Source organism: Rhamphochromis sp. 'chilingali' (assembly GCF_963969265.1).
Source record: "Rhamphochromis sp. 'chilingali' genome assembly, chromosome: 11".
In the NCBI taxonomy this organism is placed as follows: domain Eukaryota; kingdom Metazoa; phylum Chordata; class Actinopteri; order Cichliformes; family Cichlidae; genus Rhamphochromis; species Rhamphochromis sp. 'chilingali'.
Window position 1 is genome coordinate 18,455,702 of NC_137938.1, and position 23,186 is coordinate 18,478,887.

At 42.0% G+C, this 23,186-nt stretch overlaps 3 protein-coding genes across 3 annotated transcripts; 2 read left to right on the top strand and 1 right to left on the bottom strand.

The window, feature by feature from the left end:
• Nucleotides 1–276: 276 nt before the first annotated feature.
• On the bottom strand, nucleotides 277–3,640 carry fpr1 (formyl peptide receptor 1). Its single transcript, XM_080897037.1, has 2 exons — nucleotides 3,586–3,640; nucleotides 277–2,828 (listed from the first exon to the last, which is right to left on the bottom strand). Exon 2 carries the CDS (start codon nucleotides 2,815–2,817, stop codon nucleotides 1,681–1,683), a length of 1,137 nt encoding a protein of 378 aa, XP_080753163.1. The 5' UTR covers nucleotides 2,818–2,828; nucleotides 3,586–3,640; the 3' UTR covers nucleotides 277–1,680.
• Nucleotides 3,641–9,375: 5,735 nt separating this feature from the next.
• Nucleotides 9,376–10,557, top strand: LOC308405542 (trypsin-3-like; the record flags this gene model as incomplete). The annotated part of the gene is made up of 5 exons (XM_080896213.1): nucleotides 9,376–9,454; nucleotides 9,580–9,733; nucleotides 9,834–10,096; nucleotides 10,193–10,329; nucleotides 10,408–10,557. The coding sequence occupies exons 1-5, from the start codon at nucleotides 9,415–9,417 to the stop codon at nucleotides 10,555–10,557; spliced, it is 744 nt and encodes a 247-aa protein (XP_080752339.1). The 5' UTR covers nucleotides 9,376–9,414.
• Nucleotides 10,558–14,665: 4,108 nt separating this feature from the next.
• On the top strand, nucleotides 14,666–17,006 carry has1 (hyaluronan synthase 1; the record flags this gene model as incomplete). Its single annotated transcript, XM_080896306.1, has 5 exons — nucleotides 14,666–14,756; nucleotides 14,923–15,627; nucleotides 15,725–15,950; nucleotides 16,066–16,198; nucleotides 16,331–17,006. Exons 2-5 carry the CDS (start codon nucleotides 14,932–14,934, stop codon nucleotides 17,004–17,006), a joined length of 1,731 nt encoding a protein of 576 aa, XP_080752432.1. The 5' UTR covers nucleotides 14,666–14,756; nucleotides 14,923–14,931.
• Between the last annotated feature and the right edge of the window lie 6,180 nt (nucleotides 17,007–23,186).

Sequence of the window (23,186 nt, forward strand, 5' to 3'; positions counted from 1 at the left end):
TCTGAGTAAAAAAAAACCTCATAAAATATGTATGTGGGGTAATCAGGTTGTTAGTTTTTAACTGTTGCAAATCAGCAACACCTGCCTTGAGAGGGTTAAATATTCAGTAGAGGGAAATAAGTTGTTTTCTGCATTTATGTTTTGATAATGAAATGAGATGTAGGTCGACATTATCAGTGGGAAAGCATTAAAGCCAAAAATGTTTTATTGATGCAAATAATGTTGACAGAAATATTCACAATAGTAATACAATACTTATAGACATTTAAAGACAAGTAGATTTGGCCATTTGGGATTAAAAAAAATTAAAAAATACATTTTTTCTTATAGTGGAATCAAGATTATATAATGTTGACGACATGCTTACCAAACTCATAACATTTTTACCGATTGGATGATTATTCATTTGATAGATCGAGGACTGGCAACAAGGCTGACAACTGTTCCTTCTAGTTTAGTTGTTGAGGTAAACCTCCAAAAGGCTGATTTTATCTCTGAAATGTAAAAAAATGTAGATTTGTAGTCTTTTTGGTTACAAACAGAATTAATTAATATTTGAAGAATTATAGCAATACTTATGAAGGCCACAGACATTGACCTCTCACTCCCTATCAGCTTTCCAGTGGTTCTATAGTCACTATGTATCCATTAGATCTGTTGTTCATTATGCTCAAATAAATAAATACTAGAATAGATTTCTGTCAAATGAGAATTTGATTACAGGGTTACACATTTTACTTTCATATGTACCTAAAGGTGCCATTTGTTTTCAATATTGTGAGCCAGTTTTGTCATTTACAATCATAATTGTTATCAGTTAGTTCAGTGGTTCAAAACTTTTATTTCAAACTCCACCATTTATACTGGGCAGAATCAGTTTTGTAGATTCATCTAATTTAAATTCTGTTGTATTTATGTATTGACAAATCATAACAAGGGTCACCTCTAGGTGCTTATTTACAGGGTAAAATTTGATAGGTTAATTAACAGGACAATGTATTGTCTAGCAAGAAGCACAGTCTTTATTACTATGTCAGTGATCAGTAAAACCATAAGTTAAGGCCTATTCTTGAACTGGTAATGCACTTCTAATCTGGTTTCTTTTATGTCTCATGCAGAGAAGAAGAAATTTACTGGAGTGTGAACAAAAGATGCTTTCTTCCTACAGATGATACATTGGTATTGCTTGTGTTGCATGAATTCAACCACAAACAAATTACCAATTCTGAAACTAGTTTCTCTTCTCGAAAAATTTGCAGATCTTTTTATACCCTGAGTCTGAGAAAGTGTGACAGCAAAACTAATAAAACATCACACCTACCATAGATCGATACATTTAACTCAGATTGTGAACACCTTAGAAGTAACACGCATCTCATTTCAGGTGTTGCTATAAATACTAAATAGTTGCCACTGAAACAATTTTAACCATCCTCAATGCTTTAACACATAAATGAATTGCAAGCTTATTGTACAGTATCACTAAAACAAAGTCTAAGAGGCTGTAGCTGAGAAACACTCTGCTGTCACAACAAAAAAGTGAAGATAAAGAGGAAATCCTCCTGTACACCTGACAGATTAACTCTTTTGATTAAGAGAACTTTTGATTAAAAGTTGTTTAAAAGTGATTTGTTATACAGTTATTTCTACTCAGAAAGTTTATTCATGTCTTTAACGGCCTTATAACTCAGCATCAGAAAATGACTTATCTTTGCTGCGAGTGGTGACCATTGAGTTTGTATAGGTGTATGAGCGAGAAACCTCTTCCTGGAAGGCACTCTCCAGCACAATCAGGATGGATTTGCGGACTTTATCTTTAAAATCCTGGCCCATGAACACATACAGCAGTGGATTCAGGCAGCTGTTGAGAAAGGCCATACTGGTGGCTATTGGTAACCCAATTATGGTGATATCATCTAATATCTCACTTGAATATTCTGGCATGTAATTTGCCATCTCAATTAGACCCATGATGTGAAAGGGAGCCCAGCAAAGAAAGAAAGTGATGATAATGGCAGCGATGATCTTAAAGGGGCGACTTGACTGATTGGCCAGTGTGCGGTTTCTTCTGAGACGATGGATTATAACAGCATAACAGGAGACAATGACAGTAAAGGGCACAACAAATCCCAGTAGGAAGCGTGTGAAAATCATGGCCTGATGACGAAACAACTGAGTGTCATTGTATGTGTCTTCATCATCAGAAAGAGCAAAGTTGTTGAAGCAGTTGATGATATCCTTATTGTGGTACGATGGCCCGATGTCCCTGAAGATGAAGTATGGAGCACTGAGAATCAAAGCCACCACCCAAACACACAGACTCACATAGGATGCCTTGCGTACATTTCGGTGGTTCTGAGCCCAGACAGGCCACACCACAGACACACATCTGTCCACACTGATCACCACCAGAATGTAGACACTGGCAAACATGTTCAGAAAGCTGATAGTGGTGTTCAGCTTGCACATGAACTTGCCAAAAGGCCAGTGGAAATCCAAAGCTGTGTAAGTCACACTGAGGGGCAAAAACGCAGTGAAGAGGAAGTCAGCCACAGCAAGGTTGAGGAACCAAACTGTGTTAACAGTTTTCTTCATCTTGAACCCGGTCACCCAGATAACCACTCCATTCCCGAGCACACCGAGGACAAAAGCCAGGGAGTACACAACGATAGACATGGTGTTCAGAGAATGTCTCAAATCGGCGTGCTCGTTTCTGTAGTCATACTCTGTGCTTTCATCATATATAGAGCCATTACTTCCAAAGTCATCTGTTCCATTAAAGAGATTTGGAGGGGTGCCAGTCATTAACTCCATCATTGTCTTTGAACCTATAACACAAACAAACATGAATATTAACCTTTTTAGATTTTCCTGAGATTACTAATGACCAACAAAGCAAAACTCTTTAAATTGAAACATAGAAAGCAGTTCAGTCAAATAAAAAGAAAGAAAGGTTGCCTTTATTTCATTCCCCCCAAAATCATACCGAAACATGACATAACTCCAACATGCCCTAAACAGGGCAACTCCATTATCCACCCATTTAGTGCACCCTAAAAGTAATTAGAGCAAATATTAAAAGCATTTTAATAAAGTTTACTTCTGCATGCTTTTTAAAGTTTAATTTAAAAAAGCTCAAACCTCCTCAAGTTTTGTGCAGCGTGCATGTGCAAATTTCCCACTGTGTTAAAAATCACATGAACGTAAGTTGGGGTTTTTTTGGGGGTTTTTTTTAAAAAAGGAGAGAAAAATACGGAAGAGGATTTAAGGTTTAACCACAGATAACTACATGCAAGAAACAGTTCCCACGTATGAAAATATGGCTATACGTAATAATACTTACATTTAATACATATAATACGTTGCTAATTGCATAATGTTTATATAGTTCACGGCTCCACAAAACAATTAAAAAGCCCAGTTCCCGACGTTTTTCCAAAAAAAAAAAAAAAAAGCCCAACCATTCTAATGTGAGATGCTTCCCAGAAACAGTGTATATTTCTTACATTTAATTTTCTTTTCCTACTCCCCCCCCCCTTATTTTTCTTCGTCTGAATAACAAAGCAGAAAAAACTACAATCCTACCTCTCTCGGCGACCCACTCAGATCTCTTATGTCGAACACCCTCCCTTTACCTCCGACTGGGCTTTGAAAAAGCTGGAGCTCAGATCGCGGAGTCGTTAAATATGTGACGTCAAATCTGGGACGGGGTGCTGAGGTCCCGCCCTCCAACTACCATAACTCTCACCGACAATGAACTTAAATTAACTTCTCGAACTTTTGATTTCCATGCATCGCAACATATTCTAATGCACAGTGCTAAACCAGCAGTTTGTCAGTGATGACTTATTAAATCTGTCCACGCAGAGTGGAGATTTAAGTGTGAGTTTAAATGTGTTGCCTGCACACATTAAATCCAACACGACAGTCAAAATGATGCTCTAATCCGCAAGAACTGCGCTAGTGCTTCACTAAAACTCCTGCCTCTGCAAGATTTTCTTCAAATGTCTGCCACAATTGTCTTCATTTTTCTTCGGGAAACTCCAAAAGTGAAAACCCTGAGTAACCAAACAACTAAATGTATAAATTGTGGGTTGTTGAAATGACTACCTGAGAAGGAGTGGAGCCTGGACTTCTCATACGCCCACCTGGGCTCCTGCTGCCTAATGTGTTTTTCTCTGCGTAGGTTGAGCTCATGTTTGCTTGTGGTTAAGTGTAATTGCTCTGTGTTGTTGACTGATTTGACATCTTTGCATGTTGGTATATGCATCTCCAGCCTTCCAGCATCTGTCAGTATCTGTTGCGCTTCTGTAGATAACAACCCGCAAAAAACAAACAAAAGAAAAAACCTGATACTGGAAGCATTTTGGATATTTCAGTTATAAACTTGTTAGAATCAAATAAGCAAACTTTTACTTGTTAAGTAGACTTCAGTTTGTTGACTTGTAAATTTTGGATGGACTTTCAAGTTAAACACACTGGGATATGATGCAACACTTTTGGTCACACATCATTGAAATCCATGTATTTCTGAGGCATTTTACATTTAGTGTATATGCCAAAAAAAAAAGAGAATGGGACCAGCAATCAACTCTAGACCTGATCACATGCCTTAAAAAAAAGAGGAATTCACACAACTACCCTGGAGCAAACCTAAACTGTAATCCAGAGCAATTTCATTCATGACATCTATCTGGCACGTTCCTCTTCTTTGCACTTTATGTGTTTTCTGTTGTACTTTATGTGACTCTTGAGCTTCGAGAACTGAGAACTCATCAACAGTCATTCTTTAAATCAGTTTACCTTATTTTCTATGCTTACATCAACCACATCTGGACCATCAAACTGAATTATGACAATATCCAATTAATCAAGTTTCAGGAAGAAGAGGGCTGAATAGTAGATATATATAATAAGTTCAAGATGGTGGATCTAGGGAACTTTTAGCCACAGACAATGAAAATCAGTCTCACATCCCCCGAGTAAAGCCCTACCTTTCACTTGGGGTGGGGGATGTTCATCTGAGCTTAAATTCATACTCATATTTCCTCCCACATGGGCTCCCGCTACTCTTGGTTTTGTTGTTCTGCTATCCACACATTTCTACATCTGTGTTTTATGTTTAGGAGCTCATCGTGTGAGCATCAATACTTTGTCTCTTCACCTTTCACATGGCCTAACTCTAAAGTTGCAGCTATACCGTTTTCTAAATTGGCTGCTAGCGGATTTTAATCCTCCGAATCAACCTGAAATACCCTCCCAAAAACAAATATTTGTAGCACCAAAAGAAACTCTGATGATACTAATAATTCAGGAAAACATCAAGCTAGACAATGGTGGTTATAATAAGTGAACTTGTTTTCACAGTAAAGCACAACGAGTTTTAACTCCTGCACAGATCAGATTCACACAGTTCAAACTTCTGCTAGAACCTGCCCAACCCAGAAACTGGGTCCCCCTCTAATGTACACACATCACACAGGAACTGGATCCTGCCAGAAGTCCAGATGTGAGGGGGAGGAAGAAATGAAAGAAAGTTGTGGGAGGGACAGAGGGAGGAAGAAACACTACATGTGTGCGTGTATGTGAAGATGTATGTGCTCTCAGTCGCTGCGTGTGTTCAGAACAACACCCTGATTTGAGTGTGTGGGAGGACCCATGAGTCTATTTTCTTTTCTTTTTGTCTTTTTCTAGCAGAGTGTATAAATATTTAGCAAGTAAAAAAAAAATCCCCAGTGAGCGATACCTGATGCTCGGACCAAACTCATTCCATTAGCTACAGGAAACTGCTCGCATCTTTTCATCTCCCTTAAACACAACATTAAGCTGTTCAGCTCCAAAACTAAAGTACATGCCTGTTTTAGCTGAAGTCTAGACAGCGTTTAATTTTATCACGGTTCTCTTGAGCAATGCATCCACTATTTTTCTGCAAAAATGTGTGTGTGTGTGTGTTTTCCCCATTTTTCTGCTGTGCTGTTTTGTTACAGAACTTTAAGGCAAAGCATTTTGCTAGAGTCTGTAGAGGATATTAATAGCTATCTCAGGGCTATAGTTTGAGGGAAGCTTTCAGAGCCCAAGGCTTGATTTACCAACCAAACCTGCAATTATGTGTATGCCACACAAATACCAATTTGGGTGTGTAGAACAACCAGTGGAGGTTTAAGGAGAATATAGATTTAGCAGAGTGTGATGCCCACTGTTGAAGTTTGGGGAGGGGGGTTATTATTTAATACAGCAGCTGTGAGCAACTGTTCTGGAAGGCACACCAAACATATATGTACATTTATACATGTATCTTTCCCTGTCTGTGCATGTGTGCGCCTTTGTGTGTGGGATAGTGAAGTACTAATGACATACTGCAGCTTCCAGCGTCACTGTAATACACCCAGTATTTTGCTTTTGAGTGCAAAACAGTGTGACCTTGCAACTTTTCTAAACTCTAAAGAGGAATGTGTAAATTCCCGAGTTGTTTCACAGGGGAACATAAGTGTTGAAACTTCTACACCTCCATTACACTGCCATAAAGTCACAAACAGTGGGAATCTGCTGTGTCTTGCAACCTCAAAGGTTTGTTGATCTTATTGCGGTGCTGACTGGAAATCAAACCCTCATCTCACTTGTGTGGAGAGGTCAGGAATTTTGTTTTTTGAGTCAAAACCCGTGCCAACTGTTTTTGCTCATAAGGGTAGGAAATGTTATTTTTTTTTCCACAAATAAACCACACACAGGGAAAAAAGCTGCACCTCAGTAACCAAAACCACTTCCTTACATTCGTCCCCACTTTAAACCGCAGTCCCCCTCAGCAGACCTAGTGAATATGAATACTCAACCTCAGCTCTGTCTGACAGAAAACAAGCATGGCACTGCATAAGTCATACAGATCTGACACAGTGCTCTCTGTCTTGTCCGTCTGAGAGTGTTTTGAGGTAAAGTGGAACGGGATTAGGGGAACCGGAAGTGGTTATGCAGGCAGTGCCAGATGATGAAATAAATGGAAGTTTTTATGCTTTCCATATAATCTAAGCAAGCGTTAGGGTAGCAAATGTGGAAAAACAGATGCTGCGGTGTTGGAAATAACTGGAGGTCAATGACAGTCTTAGGCTGCAGAGAAAGCAGCAGTGAACTTTTTTTTCCTTTCTTAATTACTTAATTCATCCAGCTGATCACATCCTGAATGATGTCTTGCAGATGTGCAACTAAACAGGCATCTGGCTATCATATGTGAGGCTGTCACAGATTTGAAACTTTCCAACAGTTAAATCAGCGACTTTGGGACTTAGTCTAATAAATACCACTGTGGGTTGCTGTGATGTCTTGCAGTGTTGTAACTTCTTTTGATATTGCGATGAAATTTGTCAGCAGGTCTTGTAAAATCTAGACCGAGAAGAGGTAAAGTGCTGCTCATATCGGGGAACAGATAAGCAGCCTGATGTGTTTTTGACTTTGGTGAGTAAGTCCAGTAAGTCTACCAGCAGAACCAAGCAGCTGTTTCCAGTCAGAAAAAGAAGAAACGAAGATACAGGTTGGACGAGGAGTGAAGCAGACTATGCGAGTGTCTCATAGCAATGACAGGGTGAAGAACCTGCCTGTGCTGGATGGGAATGCGTTATATTTTAACCTTAAGTGTATAATCACAGGGTTTGGGTAAATGGGCCCTAACATTTCAATGTTTTCCTGTCTGGTGCTGATAAACACCTACGCTCACACATGAGTAACAGAGCTTTGTGCTTTTCAGTATATCTCTATTGTGAAATTATGACTCAGCAGTGTTGGCTTAATATTTTTGTTTAATATTTTAAACTGGACAGATTAAAATGATTCACTGATTTCCCAAGGAACCAGACAGACTGTGTATCAAGAGCTTAATACTCCAGCAGCACTTGTAATTGTGTCTCTTGATGGAAGTACGTGAAGTTGTGCCAGAAAATTCTACTCTGTACAGTTTCAAGACAGGATTACTTTACATTTTCTAGATTTACTTCTTTAATTTGCTGTGTTAGTAGATATTACTAAAAAGAAGAGATGAAAGGAATACTTTAAAGGTCAAAAGGTGACATTTCAGTCCTTCTTCTACTTGTTCTTCTTCCTTTTTTCCTTTAGAGGCCAACTGCCCACATTACACCCGATCGCTAGAATCTTTCTCTGTCCACCAACCTTCTGCATGTCCTCCTTCACTACCAACATTGGGGTATTGAAGTAGTGAAGTGGGGTTTTATCATCATTCAATAAAAGTTGTGTATTACACATTCCTTATAGGCCTACTTCTCTTAAAAGTAATGGTGTTTGTTGCTTAATTGCTCCCCAGAGAAAGTTACTTGGTACACTACCTATTAGATTACTTTTACCTTCTGTATTCTGTAACATGACCTGAAATGCATTCTAACATAATAACCAGTCCCACAAACAAAACACAATCCGTTTTCTAATGAGGACACACCTTTGATCTTTATTGGGGGTCTATGTGTGACCACAAAACTTACAAAAAAACCCAACCAAAGTTGAAAAGCAGCTCAAAGGGACTTCAAAGCGATTGTCACTGTGATGCTAGTGTGGAAACGTCTGCGTACACTCAGTTTCTTCAGTTGTGACACCAGCACCACACACCATGGTTCCTTTGCTAACTTTGTGTTAGCGTGCTGTCTGTCCAGATGTTTGCAAAGATCTGAAACTCTGCTAGCAGGATAATGCAGTTCTTTCTGTCCTATATGCAGCTATTATCCTTAGATGCAATAATAATATCACTACCATCTTGTAAACCTTCCCTTTCTCTCTTGCTGCTGTCATTCAGTCACAAATCCCCCCTGACACTCATCTCCAGGCAACAAATTTCTTATTCTACCTTAAATGAAAAAGGCTAACATTTATAGGTTAAATATTGCCACCTTAGTTCTCTTTAAATGCATTTTTTGCTGTCTTTGTGCTGAAAAATGGTACGTGAGCATCTGTAACCACATGAGCTTCACCCACATGCACAGTCATAACTTCCATTGACGTCACTCTGTGGGTCACTTGAAGGCAGTGCATGTCATGTAAAGTATTCAATTTATGATAAACCTGCAATAAAAAGTATAATGTCACATGACTGTTCTGTGAAGAAAATGTATTTAGGCAAAAGTGAGCTTTAAACATGCTCACGTAATGCAGCACAAAGGAAATAAACAAGAATGCACACTGTAAAGTGTAGCACTCACATTGTTTCCTAATCCAAGCTATGTTCTAACTTGTATTGAACTGCTGTTTTGTTTCTCCTATATAGTGTACTTCAAGCACAGTATCACTGGGGAAATGTAACACCTGTTTAGTGTCTGAGGCGTGCCTCTGGTGGCCCTGAGAAAAGACAGATAAGAGGGACTGAAATACCTGAAACCAGGAGAATTAGGGTACATTGATCTGCCAGTGAGAAAAACAGAAGGCATGAAGCTTTTCCTTCTCCTGATTCTCTCTGGAGGGGCAGGTATAAAATCTAATTTATAGATTCAAATGACGAACACTCAAGTGTTAAGGATAGGATGCCGAATCACTGATAAAATAATTTTCTGATTTTGCCACTTATTTAATTGTATTTTTTTTACTCTACAGTTGCGCTGGAAGGAGATAACAAGATTGTTGGAGGATATGAGTGCCCCAAGAACTCTGTGCCCTACCAAGTGTCACTCTTCACTGGGTACAACTTCTGTGGGGGGGTTCTTATCTCTGATGAGTGGGTGCTCTCTGCTGCACACTGCAAACCAAAGTAAGGCACACAATCCCCATCAAGCCTGAATCCAAGCAGCTTTAAACTTTAAAATGAAGTCGGGTGTAAGAAACTCTCAAAGTGGGCTTTGTTCTTTCAGCTCAAATCTAGAAATTCGTCTGGGGGAGCACAACATCTGGGAACCTGATGGGACTGAACAGCACATCATGTCTGCTGAGTTTATTCGCCACCCTGACTACGATTCCCGTACACAGGACAGCGACATCATGCTGATCAAACTGAGTCGACCTGCCGCTCTGAGCAGCTACGTGCGTCCTGCTGTGCTTCCTTCAAGGTGTGCCAGTGAGGGGACAGTGTGCCAGGTCTCAGGATGGGGGAATCTTCGTCCCAGCGATGAGGGCTGTAAGTTAAACTGTGCTATACGGCCTATCTGTGTTGCTTGAACAGGCAGTCAACTCAGGTATTTTTAAAGATATTGATCTGTTTGTGTCTTTGCAGCAAGATACCCAGATAAGCTGCAGTGCCTGGAGGTCCCTCTCCTGAGTGATGACACCTGCTTTAACGCATATCCTTTCCAAATTACTGAAAACATGATCTGTGCTGGATATCTGGAGGGAGGGAAGGACTCCTGCCAGGTAAGATCAAAACAGGAAATGTTTATGCGCCGTGATAAAAAGGTTGAACCACTGAAAAATCATTTATTTTAACTCCAGGGTGACTCAGGGGGCCCATTGATGTGCGACGGAGAGCTCCAGGGAGTTGTGTCATGGGGGCACGGCTGTGCACAGAGGAACAAGCCTGGGGTGTACACAAAAGTTTGCAATTATGTTTCCTGGATTAAGAACACAATGGCATCTGAATGAACAGAAAAGATTCATGCCAGCTGGTTAATTTCAGTAAAGTCATCTACATGATGTGTGGTGTGTACATATATGTCTGTTTGTGCGTCATTTGAAGTTTCTAAAAAGAGAACACGTTTCTGCCTTGTGCTTAATATTTTCCCAGACATACGAGTTCTCTTTTAGACCTTACCTAGCAGTAAAGTGACAGGCAATGTGCTAAAACAAGTGTGTCCAAAGTATTTGGCTTTGAAAAGCCCACTTGTGTGTAATTCAAACTTTAGTATGTAAGACCGTAAATCAAGATGTCACGCAGGAATTTTATGCAGTGTGTGACACATCTAGCAGCCTCACATGCCGTCACAGCATTTGCAGTTACAAGCCCTGATTCAAAATGGCTTTACAATGAATAGGCATCCAAGTTTCATGCTCAGGGATGTCTTAGTAGTTAAGAAGCAAACCGAGCACTTAAAGTCAGGCAACAATAAATCACAAAGAGCAAAATACGCCGCCACACTCCTCTCTGTGGGTTGAAACTGTAAAGCATGTTGCACACAGGGCGACTCTCCATAATCACTGATTATAGTAGAGTGCTGCTGCAAATGTGGTACAGTCAGTTTCATGATGTATCGGTTTAGCGTTAATGTTAAGCTATCAGCTAAAGAAGTAAGCATCTGTCACAGCAGCACAGCATCAGGTGCACACATGGGAATGCTCGATTAGAAAATCCTGAAATGATTTAAGTGGATTTCGGTTTCCTGGGTGTGGCGCAGAGCAGCTGAGTGAGTCACCAGGCACTTGCTTGACCACCACATAAAGACCGGGACCTAACAAGGTTTCTGAGGACTTTTATCCTCCTCATAGCCTCCCTACAACGCCCATACAACGGCATGTGGGGGCTGACATGTTTTTTAGAAAGCATGATCCTGGTCGATATGTTTATTCTGGCAACACAGCTGTCTGTGTTTTGAATCCATCTGGAACCCCAGAAACCATGTTTATGAGCTACTTAGAGGTTATGGCAGGTTGGTAAAGGCATCTTCATCCTTCTGCAGTGCGCTTTAGAGGACACATTCTTGATGTGGCCACAAACTAATGCAGTTTAACCATCAGTAACTGTAAGGATTAGTCAGGCATATGATAGAAGAAACCACCAGTTTAGCCATGATCTTTTCAAATAAGCTCGGTTATGAAAAGGGATGGGAAGCAAAGGAAAAAAACTGAGGAGCTGAGTGGAATAAAAGTAACATGTGAAAAGCTTTCATGAACTCTAAATGTGTCCATCTTAATATATAATAACAAAAACATTTAATAGAGATGATAAATTGAACTGACAAAATCATAAAAACACAGCTTAATGCATACACTGATATCATAAATCAGTATCATATGAGACATTGGCACACAAGTATTGCCATATACAGCTGGACTTTAGGAGAAGTTTAAATCAGGAGCATTGTTTGAAGAAGTTTCTGTTTGAACCAATAAATCTGCAGCACATTGTTGGAAAGATTCAAAAACATAACCATTAAGTGAAGCTTGTTCACCAGCCCTAAGCACGCATGGGCTCCCTGCGTGACATCAACGTCCCTGTGGCTGCTATTTGGGCATGTTGATGGCTACGGCCAGCTCAGAGGGTGTGGACCATCATGAGTGGTCAACAGAGTTCCCTTAAAGACACTCTCCAGGGATGTGATCATGTTTAAATCAAGAGTTGTAGGCAGCTGTGGAATAAATCATCTGGGAGAGTTTTCTTCTTCAGAGAGGGCAGACTGTTTTCAGTTGTGACACAGAGGAGTGAGTGTCACATAGTGTGTGTGTATAGTGTGTGTGTGTGCATGTGTGTGCAAGTGTACACACACACACACACACACACACACATACACACACACACACACACACACACACACACACACACACACACACACACACACAGAGGAGTGAGAGCTGGCAGCATTTACCAAAATTAGATATCCTCACCTTGGAGCCTCATTTTAAAGGCAGGTCAATATGACATGTTGCAAATATTCAACATGTTAAAGCAAACAGCAACTGTATTTTTATGATCCCATATGCTGTTTTCTTTACTTTGTTTGTGTTACGCCCCTAGTCTAGGCGGGTAGGGACGCACATAAGGTTGGAGGAGAGAGAGACAAATCCCCGCCCTGGTTCCCAAGCCAAACATCCAAACCAGTTGTGAGTAAAAAAAAGTGATTTTATTTAAGGACAAGAAGCATAGCTCCAGGGTGAGCCCAGGCCAAAATAATAAACAAAACCAACTAAGTCCCACCAGAAAAGACTAACTAAACCCTAAGAAAGAAAAAAGAACAAACAAATGACAGAGCTATCCCTCGCTCCCTGACCAAGAAAACAGGAGAAAACGATTCCAAAAGAAAAGGCAGCTCACCCCTTCCGCTTCAGCCCACGAGTGCCTAAGCTCTCAGCTAATGCACTAGGAGCGGCTTTTACAATTCACACTCCCACAAATACACAAGATAAACACAGGCTGGGAAAACCAGGGTCAGGACTGCGACGGCTGTCAGGCTACTCGCTCGTTCCACACACACTCTCACTCTCACTCTCTCTCTCTCTCTCTCTCTCTCTCCCTGGAGCTGTCAGAGCGGCTTTTTGAATGTGGTCACCTGTTCCATGGTCCAATCAGCTGCTCACTACTCTTCATTAGGGGAGGGACCTGTAAAGAGTCTTAAACACAGTAAAGAGACATAGAACAAACAGCCCACACAGTGTTCTTATGGCCACAGCCGTAACAGTTTGTTTTGTTTTTTTAGTAATTTAGGTTCTTTTAATATGAAAACATAGCGCAATGTAACTGGTATCATATACATTGTTAATTTAAATCACAGCCTCAACCCTTTTTTTTAACTTGACGTGTGGAGTTTCAGAAAAGAACCACAAGAGGGCAACATCTAACTGTGAACAAACCCTTAAATGAGCGAAAATGCTGCACACACGGTAACAACAGCTTCTGTAAAACATAAAAACATAAAAAGGATTTTCAGCTTACAGCTTCGAACAGCCTGATATGGTTTTTACACTGTTAGTGGATGGAAAGCTTCTATCTGCAAGCTGCAGATCATTGTAAGATGAATTGTCATTGTAACTGAAGTTAAGATCGGTCTCATTGATAGGCTTTGACTGATTACATTTATCAGTTGATTGTCACCAACAATAAAACGGCTAGAGATTTTTCATACATTAGATTTATGACATTTTGGATTACACTTATAACACATTAACAATTAAAAAAAGAGTTAAATATATATTTTTAAAAAACAACAACAATAAGTAAACAGATAAATAATGTTCGCACCAAACGTCGGTTCTTTGCTCCGCAGAGCATCTGTGAAATGCTCCTATAATGGGAAGCTTGGGAATTCCCTTCTTTACAGCAAACGGCAGCATGGTCGGAGGTCACTCTCTACACATCTCCATGGTAAAGAAAGAAAACATAACAGCTGTATGCAATCTGCACAGCGATGCCCTCACGTTAAATGGACCACCGCCTTGCTCCTGACGCACGACTGACTCAGCGAGGTTGCGTGAGCGTGAAAAAAAAAGGAGGCCCCCTCCTCTCCTACACTACACTTTAAAACTCATGCATTTCAAACCAAGTTCTGAGACAAAGAGAACTCCGGGTGGATATCACATAATTCTACATGAAGCCAGTGTTAACATCAGGTAGGGTTAAAAATATGTGGTTTCATTATTTTATTCATGCTCTTATTATTATTATTATTATTATTATTATTATTATTATTATTATTATTATTATTATTATTTGTTTTTGCTTGGAAACTAACATTCGACTTAAGTGGTATAATAATAGTATATAGTATTATCCTATATTGAAAGTTTTATATATAAAATAGAATTAGATACATTAAAATTAAACAAAAATTCTGATCAGTTACTTCAGCAAATTGTTATTTCTATATACATATATATGTTGTATCACTTTTTTCCGTATGCTTTCGCACAATAGGGCACAGTTCTTTTGATAACACCTTCTAGGATTATCAGCCGTGATAACTTGATCACTGGTTAATACAGTGCAATTATAGATAAATTCTGTGGTGTATTTCACCCCTGACTGTAGATTGGTAATGAGTCCCACAAACGTTTTGCATAAAACAGTTGTTTTCACTGAATTCTTTTTCTCCCAGTCTGAGTGTCTGTGTATATTCCAATGGATAAATTTAAAGGTATGACAAAGAGATCTGCTCAGAAAAGTTTCAGTCTTTAACCGATTTTTGTCATGTGCTGCTAAACAGAAAACATCTTTCACTGCAATGTGTTGACATTTTGACTGACAAGCTTTCTTGACTGTATTTAAAACTTTACTGATATGTGTTGTCTGTGTCTCCTTAGGTGAAATAAATGGAGCTAAAACCTTTATTGAAGAAGCTGGGTTCAATAATCCGCGCCATCCTCACTTTTGTCTTTGCTTTGGCCGTCCTGGGTGTGATGGTGTGGGCCTACGTTCAGGGCTATCAGCTGGTGTCGTCCATGTATGGCATCATCTCCTTTGGCATTTATGGACTCCTACTCTCACTCCATGTGTTGGTCCAGAGCTTTTTTGCCTTTGTTGAGCACCAGCGAATGAAATCTCGAACAAAACCATGCTCCTATACCAAAACAATCGGTTTTACTATATCGGCTTACCAAGAGGACCCTGTTTATCTCAGAGAGTGCTTGAACTCAATCAGGGCCCTCAAGTATCCCCCTGAGCTGCTGCGCATCATCATGGTGATAGATGGGAATTCAGATGATGACCAGTATATGATGGACATGTTCAAAGAGGTGTTTGCAGACCAGGATCCGGGCTACTATGTATGGAATAACAACTATCATACCTGGGATCCCACCCAGGTCCAACATGATGAAGAAAATGGCTCAGCAATGGGCATTGAAGGGGGTTCTGATTATGTGGTAGGAGAGGATCCACAGAGAAAAGAAGTAGAGCGCCTGATCCAGACCAAGAGATGTGTGTGCATCATGCAGAAGTGGGGAGGCAAGCGGGAGGTGATGTACACAGCATTTAAAGCCCTGGGGTCATCGGTTGATTACATGCAGGTATCTACTTTTACTTAAGTGTTTTCTTTCTTATTTTTTTATGAAAATAAAAATGAAATGTTTCCAATTTTCAATGACGTTATGTCTCATTTCTCAGGTGTGTGATTCAGATACGAAGCTGGACCCTTTGGCCACGGTGGAATTGTGCAAGGTATTGGAGAGTAATCCCAAGTATGGGGCTGTAGGAGGGGATGTGATGATCCTCAACCTTAAAGACTCTTACATCAGCTTCATGAGCAGTCTCAGGTACTGGATGGCTTTCAACATCGAAAGGTCCTGCCAGTCCTTCTTCAACTGTGTGTCCTGCATTAGTGGCCCTTTAGGTAAGGGAACTCTTTTCTAGCTAAATAGTATTATATTAAAGGCTTAAAAGCATTGATGTAACTCATTGTAACCAACATCTTTTGAATTTGTCATTTCTTGTACTTGTTCATGCAGGTCTGTATAGAAATGATATCCTTCAGCAGTTTCTGGAATCGTGGTACAATCAAATGTTTCTGGGAACTCATTGTACATTTGGTGATGACAGGCATCTCACCAACCGTATGCTGAGCATGGGCTATGCCACTAAGTATGTTTTCTAGATATTATTAGGCACAGAAATTACATAATAGGACCCAACAAAGCTCAGTAGCTACAATAATGATCCTACAACATCAAACAAGCAGGTTCTAAAGGTCTATTTTTTACCCCCTTTCTTCAGATACACTGCTCGCTCAAAATGCTACACAGAAACACCCGCTCAGTTCCTTCGCTGGCTCAACCAACAGACTCGCTGGACAAAATCTTACTTCCGGGAGTGGCTCTACAATGCAATGTGGTGGCACAAGCACCATCTCTGGATGACCTATGAGTCCATCGTATCAGGTATTTTCCCCTTCTTTGTCACGGCCACCATAATCCAGCTGTTTTGGACAGGCACTCTGTGGGACATCCTCTGGGTTCTGTGCTGCATCCAGCTTATCGGGCTGGTGAAAGCAGCCTACGCCTGCATCCTGCGGAGAAACATGGTGATGGTGTTTATGTCACTTTACTCAGCTCTCTACATGACCAGTTTGCTGCCTGCTAAGTACTTTGCCATTCTCACGATGAACAAAAGCAGCTGGGGAACATCGGGCAGGCGTAAGATGGTTGGTAACTACATTCCACTCCTTCCCCTGTCGGTGTGGGCTGCCATTTTATTAAGTGGACTTGGTTACACCATCTACAAAGAGAGCAAAGAGGACTGGTCAACTGAGGCTAAAAAAATGGAAACTAGATTTCTTATTTATGGCTGTGTAGCCTACGTATGCTACTGGGTTCTTATGATGTTCCTCTATTTTGTGTGGTTCCACAGAGCATGTAGAAAGCGTTCTGGAAGTTACAAAGTGAACGTATAAAGCTGGGCATACACTGTGTGTTATTCAGCTCCTGCTCAAACTGAATCGCAGGGGTTAGAAGTTTGTAGGTCACGATGCAGGGTCTCACACTATAAGGCCCGATGCTGTGATGCGACCTGAGTGCTCACACTGGTCGTGTTAGTCGTGTTAATCGCTTTTCGTTTACTACATGATGCACGGCACACGATTAAGAAGAAAATTGGGCTGATCCCTAAAATGGTCGCACGACTGAAAAGTCGTCTCAAAATGGGGCCAAAAATCACACAGTGAATGTTCAGCTTAAGTCTGAAGAGCAAAAGTAATTTATTCAAATTTAAACCTGACTATGTGTATTTATTTTGTGTCACATTACTGAAGGACAGGGATGTTCTACAATGCTGCTAAAGAAATAAACTGAAAACTCTTTTGAGAGTCAAAAAAAAAAGAAGAAGAACAGTATTGTTTCTAAGATTGGGGAAACCTGCAGTCAGCTGAGACTGAAGAAGTCTCTTGGATGAGGGACGAAATGTTTCTCCCACTGAAGACGCTACGTCCAGATGAACCGAATCAACTTTTGCAGAAAAAGAATGAAAATAATAAAATATTAAAAATCTGTATATAGAGACAAACAATTTTTTATATGGAGATGGTGTTACGTATTCTTTTTTAAATTACACTGAGATGTTTTGTTGTCTGAGGTTCTCTTTGAGGTTAATGGAGGTGATGCATTTGCATAATATTTATTTATCAGAATTGTGGTTTTTTTTTAATGTTTGTGTATGTCTATGCTGATAATTTAATTTAATTTTAATTTTACCAACACAACAAGTTCAAAGGTGTGTAAGGTTTCTACAGCATTGTTGGTGTCATTGCACTGGATCCTGGATGCAACTTTCTGCAGCACTGCAAGCTTACTTGAAAATAAATGTTATAATATACTGCAGTATGAAATTAAAACAAGCAGAAAACTGTTAAATTACTGCGACATGAATCAAGAAGGACTTAAATAATGTATCACATTGTTTGCTGTATCAAGAAAAGTGAAGTAGGGATGTATTTTGTACAGTGCACTTTATTCAATGCTTTGTTGGAGAGAAAATTTGAGAAAACATATGTATTTTTTATGAATCACCTTAGCAATTGTTTGTAATGGTGGAATTTTTTAGGAAAATGTGAAAAAGAAATGACGAAATAAATTTGTTTTATCATGGACACTTTTGTCTCTGGTACAATTCATGTTACCAATGGAAAACTATGGAAATGCTGACTTGGTAAATGAAAGAAAAGTGGACACAAAGTTACATAACACAAGAACATTTCTAACATTCCCACATAATTCACAAAGCACAAAACCAAAGTCTTCAAATGTCTGTGCTGGAAATGCATGAATTCAGGGTGCGACTATAGGGGACGAAAATCAGTCATTCACACAGTGATAGATTATGGTGCAAAGCACATTTAGGAATATAAATCAAACACAGTTTTTCCACATATGGCTAGGTAGTATATATATTTTTTCACATATTAACAGATTATCGTGGTGACTATTCCCGGACTGGAAATTAGATTAGCAGTGTACACTACAAGTCTGGAAACACCCCTTATTTCTTTATATTTTGCTTCCAAGGAGACAGTCTTTTCTTGTGATTTTTAAAGTGGTCTTAAGCAGTAGGTCTCCAGGCTTTCTGAAGGTATTTCAGTGCTTTTCTTTGGACATTGGCTACTTTATTTTAAATTCGTTTGTGATCTAGTCCTATTCATTTTTTTTTTTTTTTTTTTTTTGTGTCCCGTTTGGATCTTTAGCCATCAGAATTGTTGTCTTAAGGCCAAGAAAGATGCCAAGCGGATTTATTTTACCAAGTGGATCATCATGGCCTTGCCATATTGGTCCATTTGATTGACCTTTATTATAATTATGAATTTATTTTATTTTCAGTTGCTACAAACGGGACAGACATGACTGGGGGATAGGACAGGGAGAAAGAATGAAAGAAAGAGAGGGAGAGAAAGAAAACCAAAGGGGAGAAGAGACGATGAGAAGGGGGGGAAGAAAGAGAAAAAAAACAAACAAAAAACAAAAACAAACAAACAAACAAACAAAAAACAAACAAACACCTGGGTCACCTGTATGGAGAAAAAAAAAAGAAGAGAAAGCAAACAACAAAGAGCAACATAATAAAAAAAAAGAACGGCACCATCACAATAAACTAGCTAGCAGTAGATACTAAATAATAAACGATATTGTGAAGCACGCAAGATAGACAGCGCACAATGTGCTTTGAGGCAGCAGCCAAGAAAGCTGTAGTCCGCGTCTGTGAATACCTGTGTGTACACCCGTGTGCATACCTGTGTGGATCAGCATGCTTGCATTCCAAAGGTTTCTCCATGTAACGATCTGCTAGGGAGTGTGGGGAGCCACAGCCCCGTCCTCCAGGGTATGAAGCAGGTATGGAGGAGATCAAAGCTCCAGACATCCAGAGGCTCCCAGAACACAAGAGACCAAGGAAGACCAACAGAGGGGCAGCCGCGCCACTGTCCCAGTAAGAGCTGAGGAGAGTCCCAGATGAGGGCTCACTCAGCAGCCGCGGAGCAGAAGCCAGGGGGAGTTGCAGTGACGCGCCCGTGAGCTCCGCCGGCCGCCAGCTGTGCCTGAGTGACCGAGCCCCAGGCCGAGAGGCCGGGGGCACCCCACCTCCGAAGTGGCCCGAGCGAGCCCCAGGCTCCAGGCCCCGATAAGCGGCCGCCAAGGAGTGAGCCGGTGTGTACCTGGACGCCCATCCCCAGACACAAAGAACCACCAACGCACCGATGCCTGAGGGAGTCCGCCACTGGCAGGGGAAGTGGTGGTGGGTGGAGATAGGCCTCCAAACCTTGGAGGGCCTGAGATGTCCCTAGAGAGGTGGCGTCTGATACCCAACCTGACATATAGACACAGACATACAGGCAAACACAGACACAAACATCCATTCCCACCCTCATGCTCTCATATGCACTTACTCCACACTCAACCAACGTGGAGACAGACATAAAGAGACGTTGTACACACGATCACACTCCCCAAGCGTACTCTACAAACCGGGTCTAGGTACCCTTGCCCCTGGAGGGGGGAACTGCACCCAGACCCAGGTGGTGTTACCCTTTTCCCTGCGGTGGGGAGAGGCAGACAGCCCCGACTCCGCAGCAGCAGGAAGGCCCCACACTCCAGACCGCAGTCGGACGGCCAACTCCTCCTAGCCCCCCCGCTCCAGCAGGCCGCAAAGAACGGGGGTGAGAGAAGACTCCAAACCTCCCTCCACCCGCTCATTGTAGTGTTGATGCATGTGTGTTCTAAGGTGCAATTAAAACCCAGGAGGGCATGGAGCTACCTGCCAGAGAGCAGCAGGTAAGCGCATAGTCCCTCCTGCTAGCCCTTAATGTCTACGTGTATTCAAAATTGAGAGGTGGGCAACGACGCCTCCTCTGCACCCTGGTGACATACCCCTACTCCAAGGCCCTGCATGTGTGGGTGGTTGTGGTGGAGCGGGAAGAGGGAGGCAACTGGAGATGGGGAGGGAAGGAAGGGAGGGGCAGGTGACCCCTCCCTGGGGTCAGCTCCCCCGCTGACCCCAGTAGGCACTCCCATACTCCGCGACCCGCCAGGGAAAGGGGGCCCAGGCCCATCCAGACCGGGGCCCAGCGCAGCAGCGCTCCCCGGCCCCACAGAGCCCGGGACAGTCCACCCAACCCCACCACAGAGAAAACTGCACCCACCCCACCATCCACTCATCTTCCAGACTACATGAGACAATAGACGCCCAGGCTGAGATCTTCCTCCACCTCTCCTGTATCTCCCCCTCCTGCAGAGAGTTCCTGAGGAGAGGAAAGCTCCTGCAAGGTGTGACAATCTCCCCCACCAGTTGAAGAGCCCCCCAGGCGGCTCAACGCACCGGCGGCACCCTGCGCCAGGGATGGGCCCCCAAGCATCCACCCGCCCACAACCCCGGCAACACACCAACCAGGACCCAAGGCCCCGAGGCCCGGCCAGGGCCCAGCCCAGAGACGGAGCGCCCCCAGAACCTCACGCCCATCCCGGACCCACCCAGGGGCAGACAGGCTACCAGGTCAGTAACCCACGTCCGTCAGCACAGACCCTCCCCTAGCCCCGCTGCACGCAGCCACGAGGAAACAGTCACCCGAGAGCCAAAAGAGCCCCCAACCGGACATGACCGCTACCCCGGGTTGAGCCCCCCAAGGAAGCTGCCTCCGGGGAACCCCCCGACGCCCTACGCCTGTCCCTACCCCCACACCAATCACAACAGTGAAGGCGGGACCAAACTATGACCCAACTAAACTTGGGTTTGATCTAGTCCTATTCATGACCATTTTTGTTTGTTGGTGGTCTGTAGGATCACTCTGGAATCCATGAAAAGGAAGCGACTGACAAAGATAAAAACATGGAAGTTAAATAAGGAAGAATAAGGAAAAATGTTGCACAGGGTTCAGGAAGAAGTTGGGACAGGGTCTGTGTGGTAGGGAAAGTTACTATAAATAGCTGGAAAAGTACAGCTGTAGTGTTGTTGTACGAAGGTGTTTGGTGTAAACTCTGAACAGAGGAAAAAGGACAGGAAGTACAGGAAAGTATTCAAAGAAAAAGTGGGAGAGGCAAAGTACTGGAAGGCTAAGTGTATGGCAAAGAGAGAGGTAACAAAAAAAAAGAAAGGTTTATAGTGAGTTGTTTGTGAGACTGGAAACTGAGGAAGGAGAACAGGGCTTGTATCAGATGGCTAGGCAGAGAAATTGAGCTGGAGAGTGAAACAGGTGTGTCAGTAAGATGCAAGGATTAGATGTAGTGAACGTAGATGAGAAAATACTGTAAAAACAACTCAAAGTGCAGTTTAATTAATCTCTGCACCTATTTTTCAAATATTAAGAAATGAAGGGTGGCTCAAGACCTTTGCACAGCACCATAAACACTGACGTAAACACCAAATCAGAGGTGAAACTCATTAAAACGGATTAAACAAAAGGTGTGTAGCTGTGATAAAGTATGAATGACATCCATCCATCCATCCATCCATCCATCCATCCATCCATCCATCCATCGTCATCCGCTTTGTCGGGGGTCGGGTCGCGGGGGCAGCAGCCTAAGCAAAGAGGCCCAGACCTCCCTCTCCCCAGCCACCTCCTCCAGCTTGTCCGGGGGAATACCAAGGCGTTCCCAGGCCAGCCGAGAGATATAATCTCTCCAGCGTGTCCTGGGTCTGCCCCGGGGCCTCCTCCCGGTGGGACATGCCTGGAACACCTCACCCAGGAGGCGCCCAGGGGGCATCCTTGTCAGATGCCCGAACCACCTCAGCTGGCTCCTTTCGATGTGGAGCAGCAGCTGCTCTACTCTGAGCCCCTCCCGGATGGCTGAACTTCTCACCCTATCTCTAAGGGAGAGGCCAGCCACCCTTCGGAGGAAGCTCATTTCTGCCGCTTGTATCCGCGATCTCGTTCTTTCGGTCACTACCCACAGCTCGTGGCCATAGGTGAGGGTAGGGACGTAGATCGACCGGTAAATTGAGAGCTTCGCTTTTACACTCAGCTCCCTCTTCACCACGACGGACCGGTGCAACGTCCGCATTACTGCAGCTGCAGCCCCAATCCGTCTGTCGATCTCCGGCTCCCTTCTCCCATCACTCGCGAACAAGACCCCGAGATACTTGAACTTGAATGACATTACAGGCTTTATTACTGGAAAACATCCTTAAAGGAAGGGAAGCTATATTTGCATGACATTGTAAATTTTAGTGGTAAAGTTAGATAGAAATGCTTTATTGCTAAACATATATCCCATATGAAAATAACAAAATGTTTATTCATGGGGCTTAAAATGTTAAAATAAGTCAATATTCTTTTCAAATAGTATTACAAAACCATTTTTTGTTTTTGTTTTTTAAGACATTGTGCTTAGTAGCAGTTTGTAAGAGCGTGACCTGCTCCTCACCCATTAGCTTGCACAGGCTCCAGCCCTGCTAATTTTTGAAGGACAGATAGATGGATACCTTTATGGCTTTATATCTGTTTATTTACAATGCAGAAACATTGCTCAATAGTATCCAGTCTACTCTTGATTCCAGCATTTCAAGAATTATATAGCTTGAGAAATTCATTCTCAAGCTATATAATTCAGTCAAACTGACATATTGACAGATGACTTGTTTTACATAACATTCAGGG

Excerpts from the sequence above, each read along its gene's own strand:
- fpr1 (XM_080897037.1), bottom strand. The coding sequence starts at position 2,817 with ATGATGGAGTTAATGACTGGCACCCCTCCAAATCTCTTTAATGGAACA.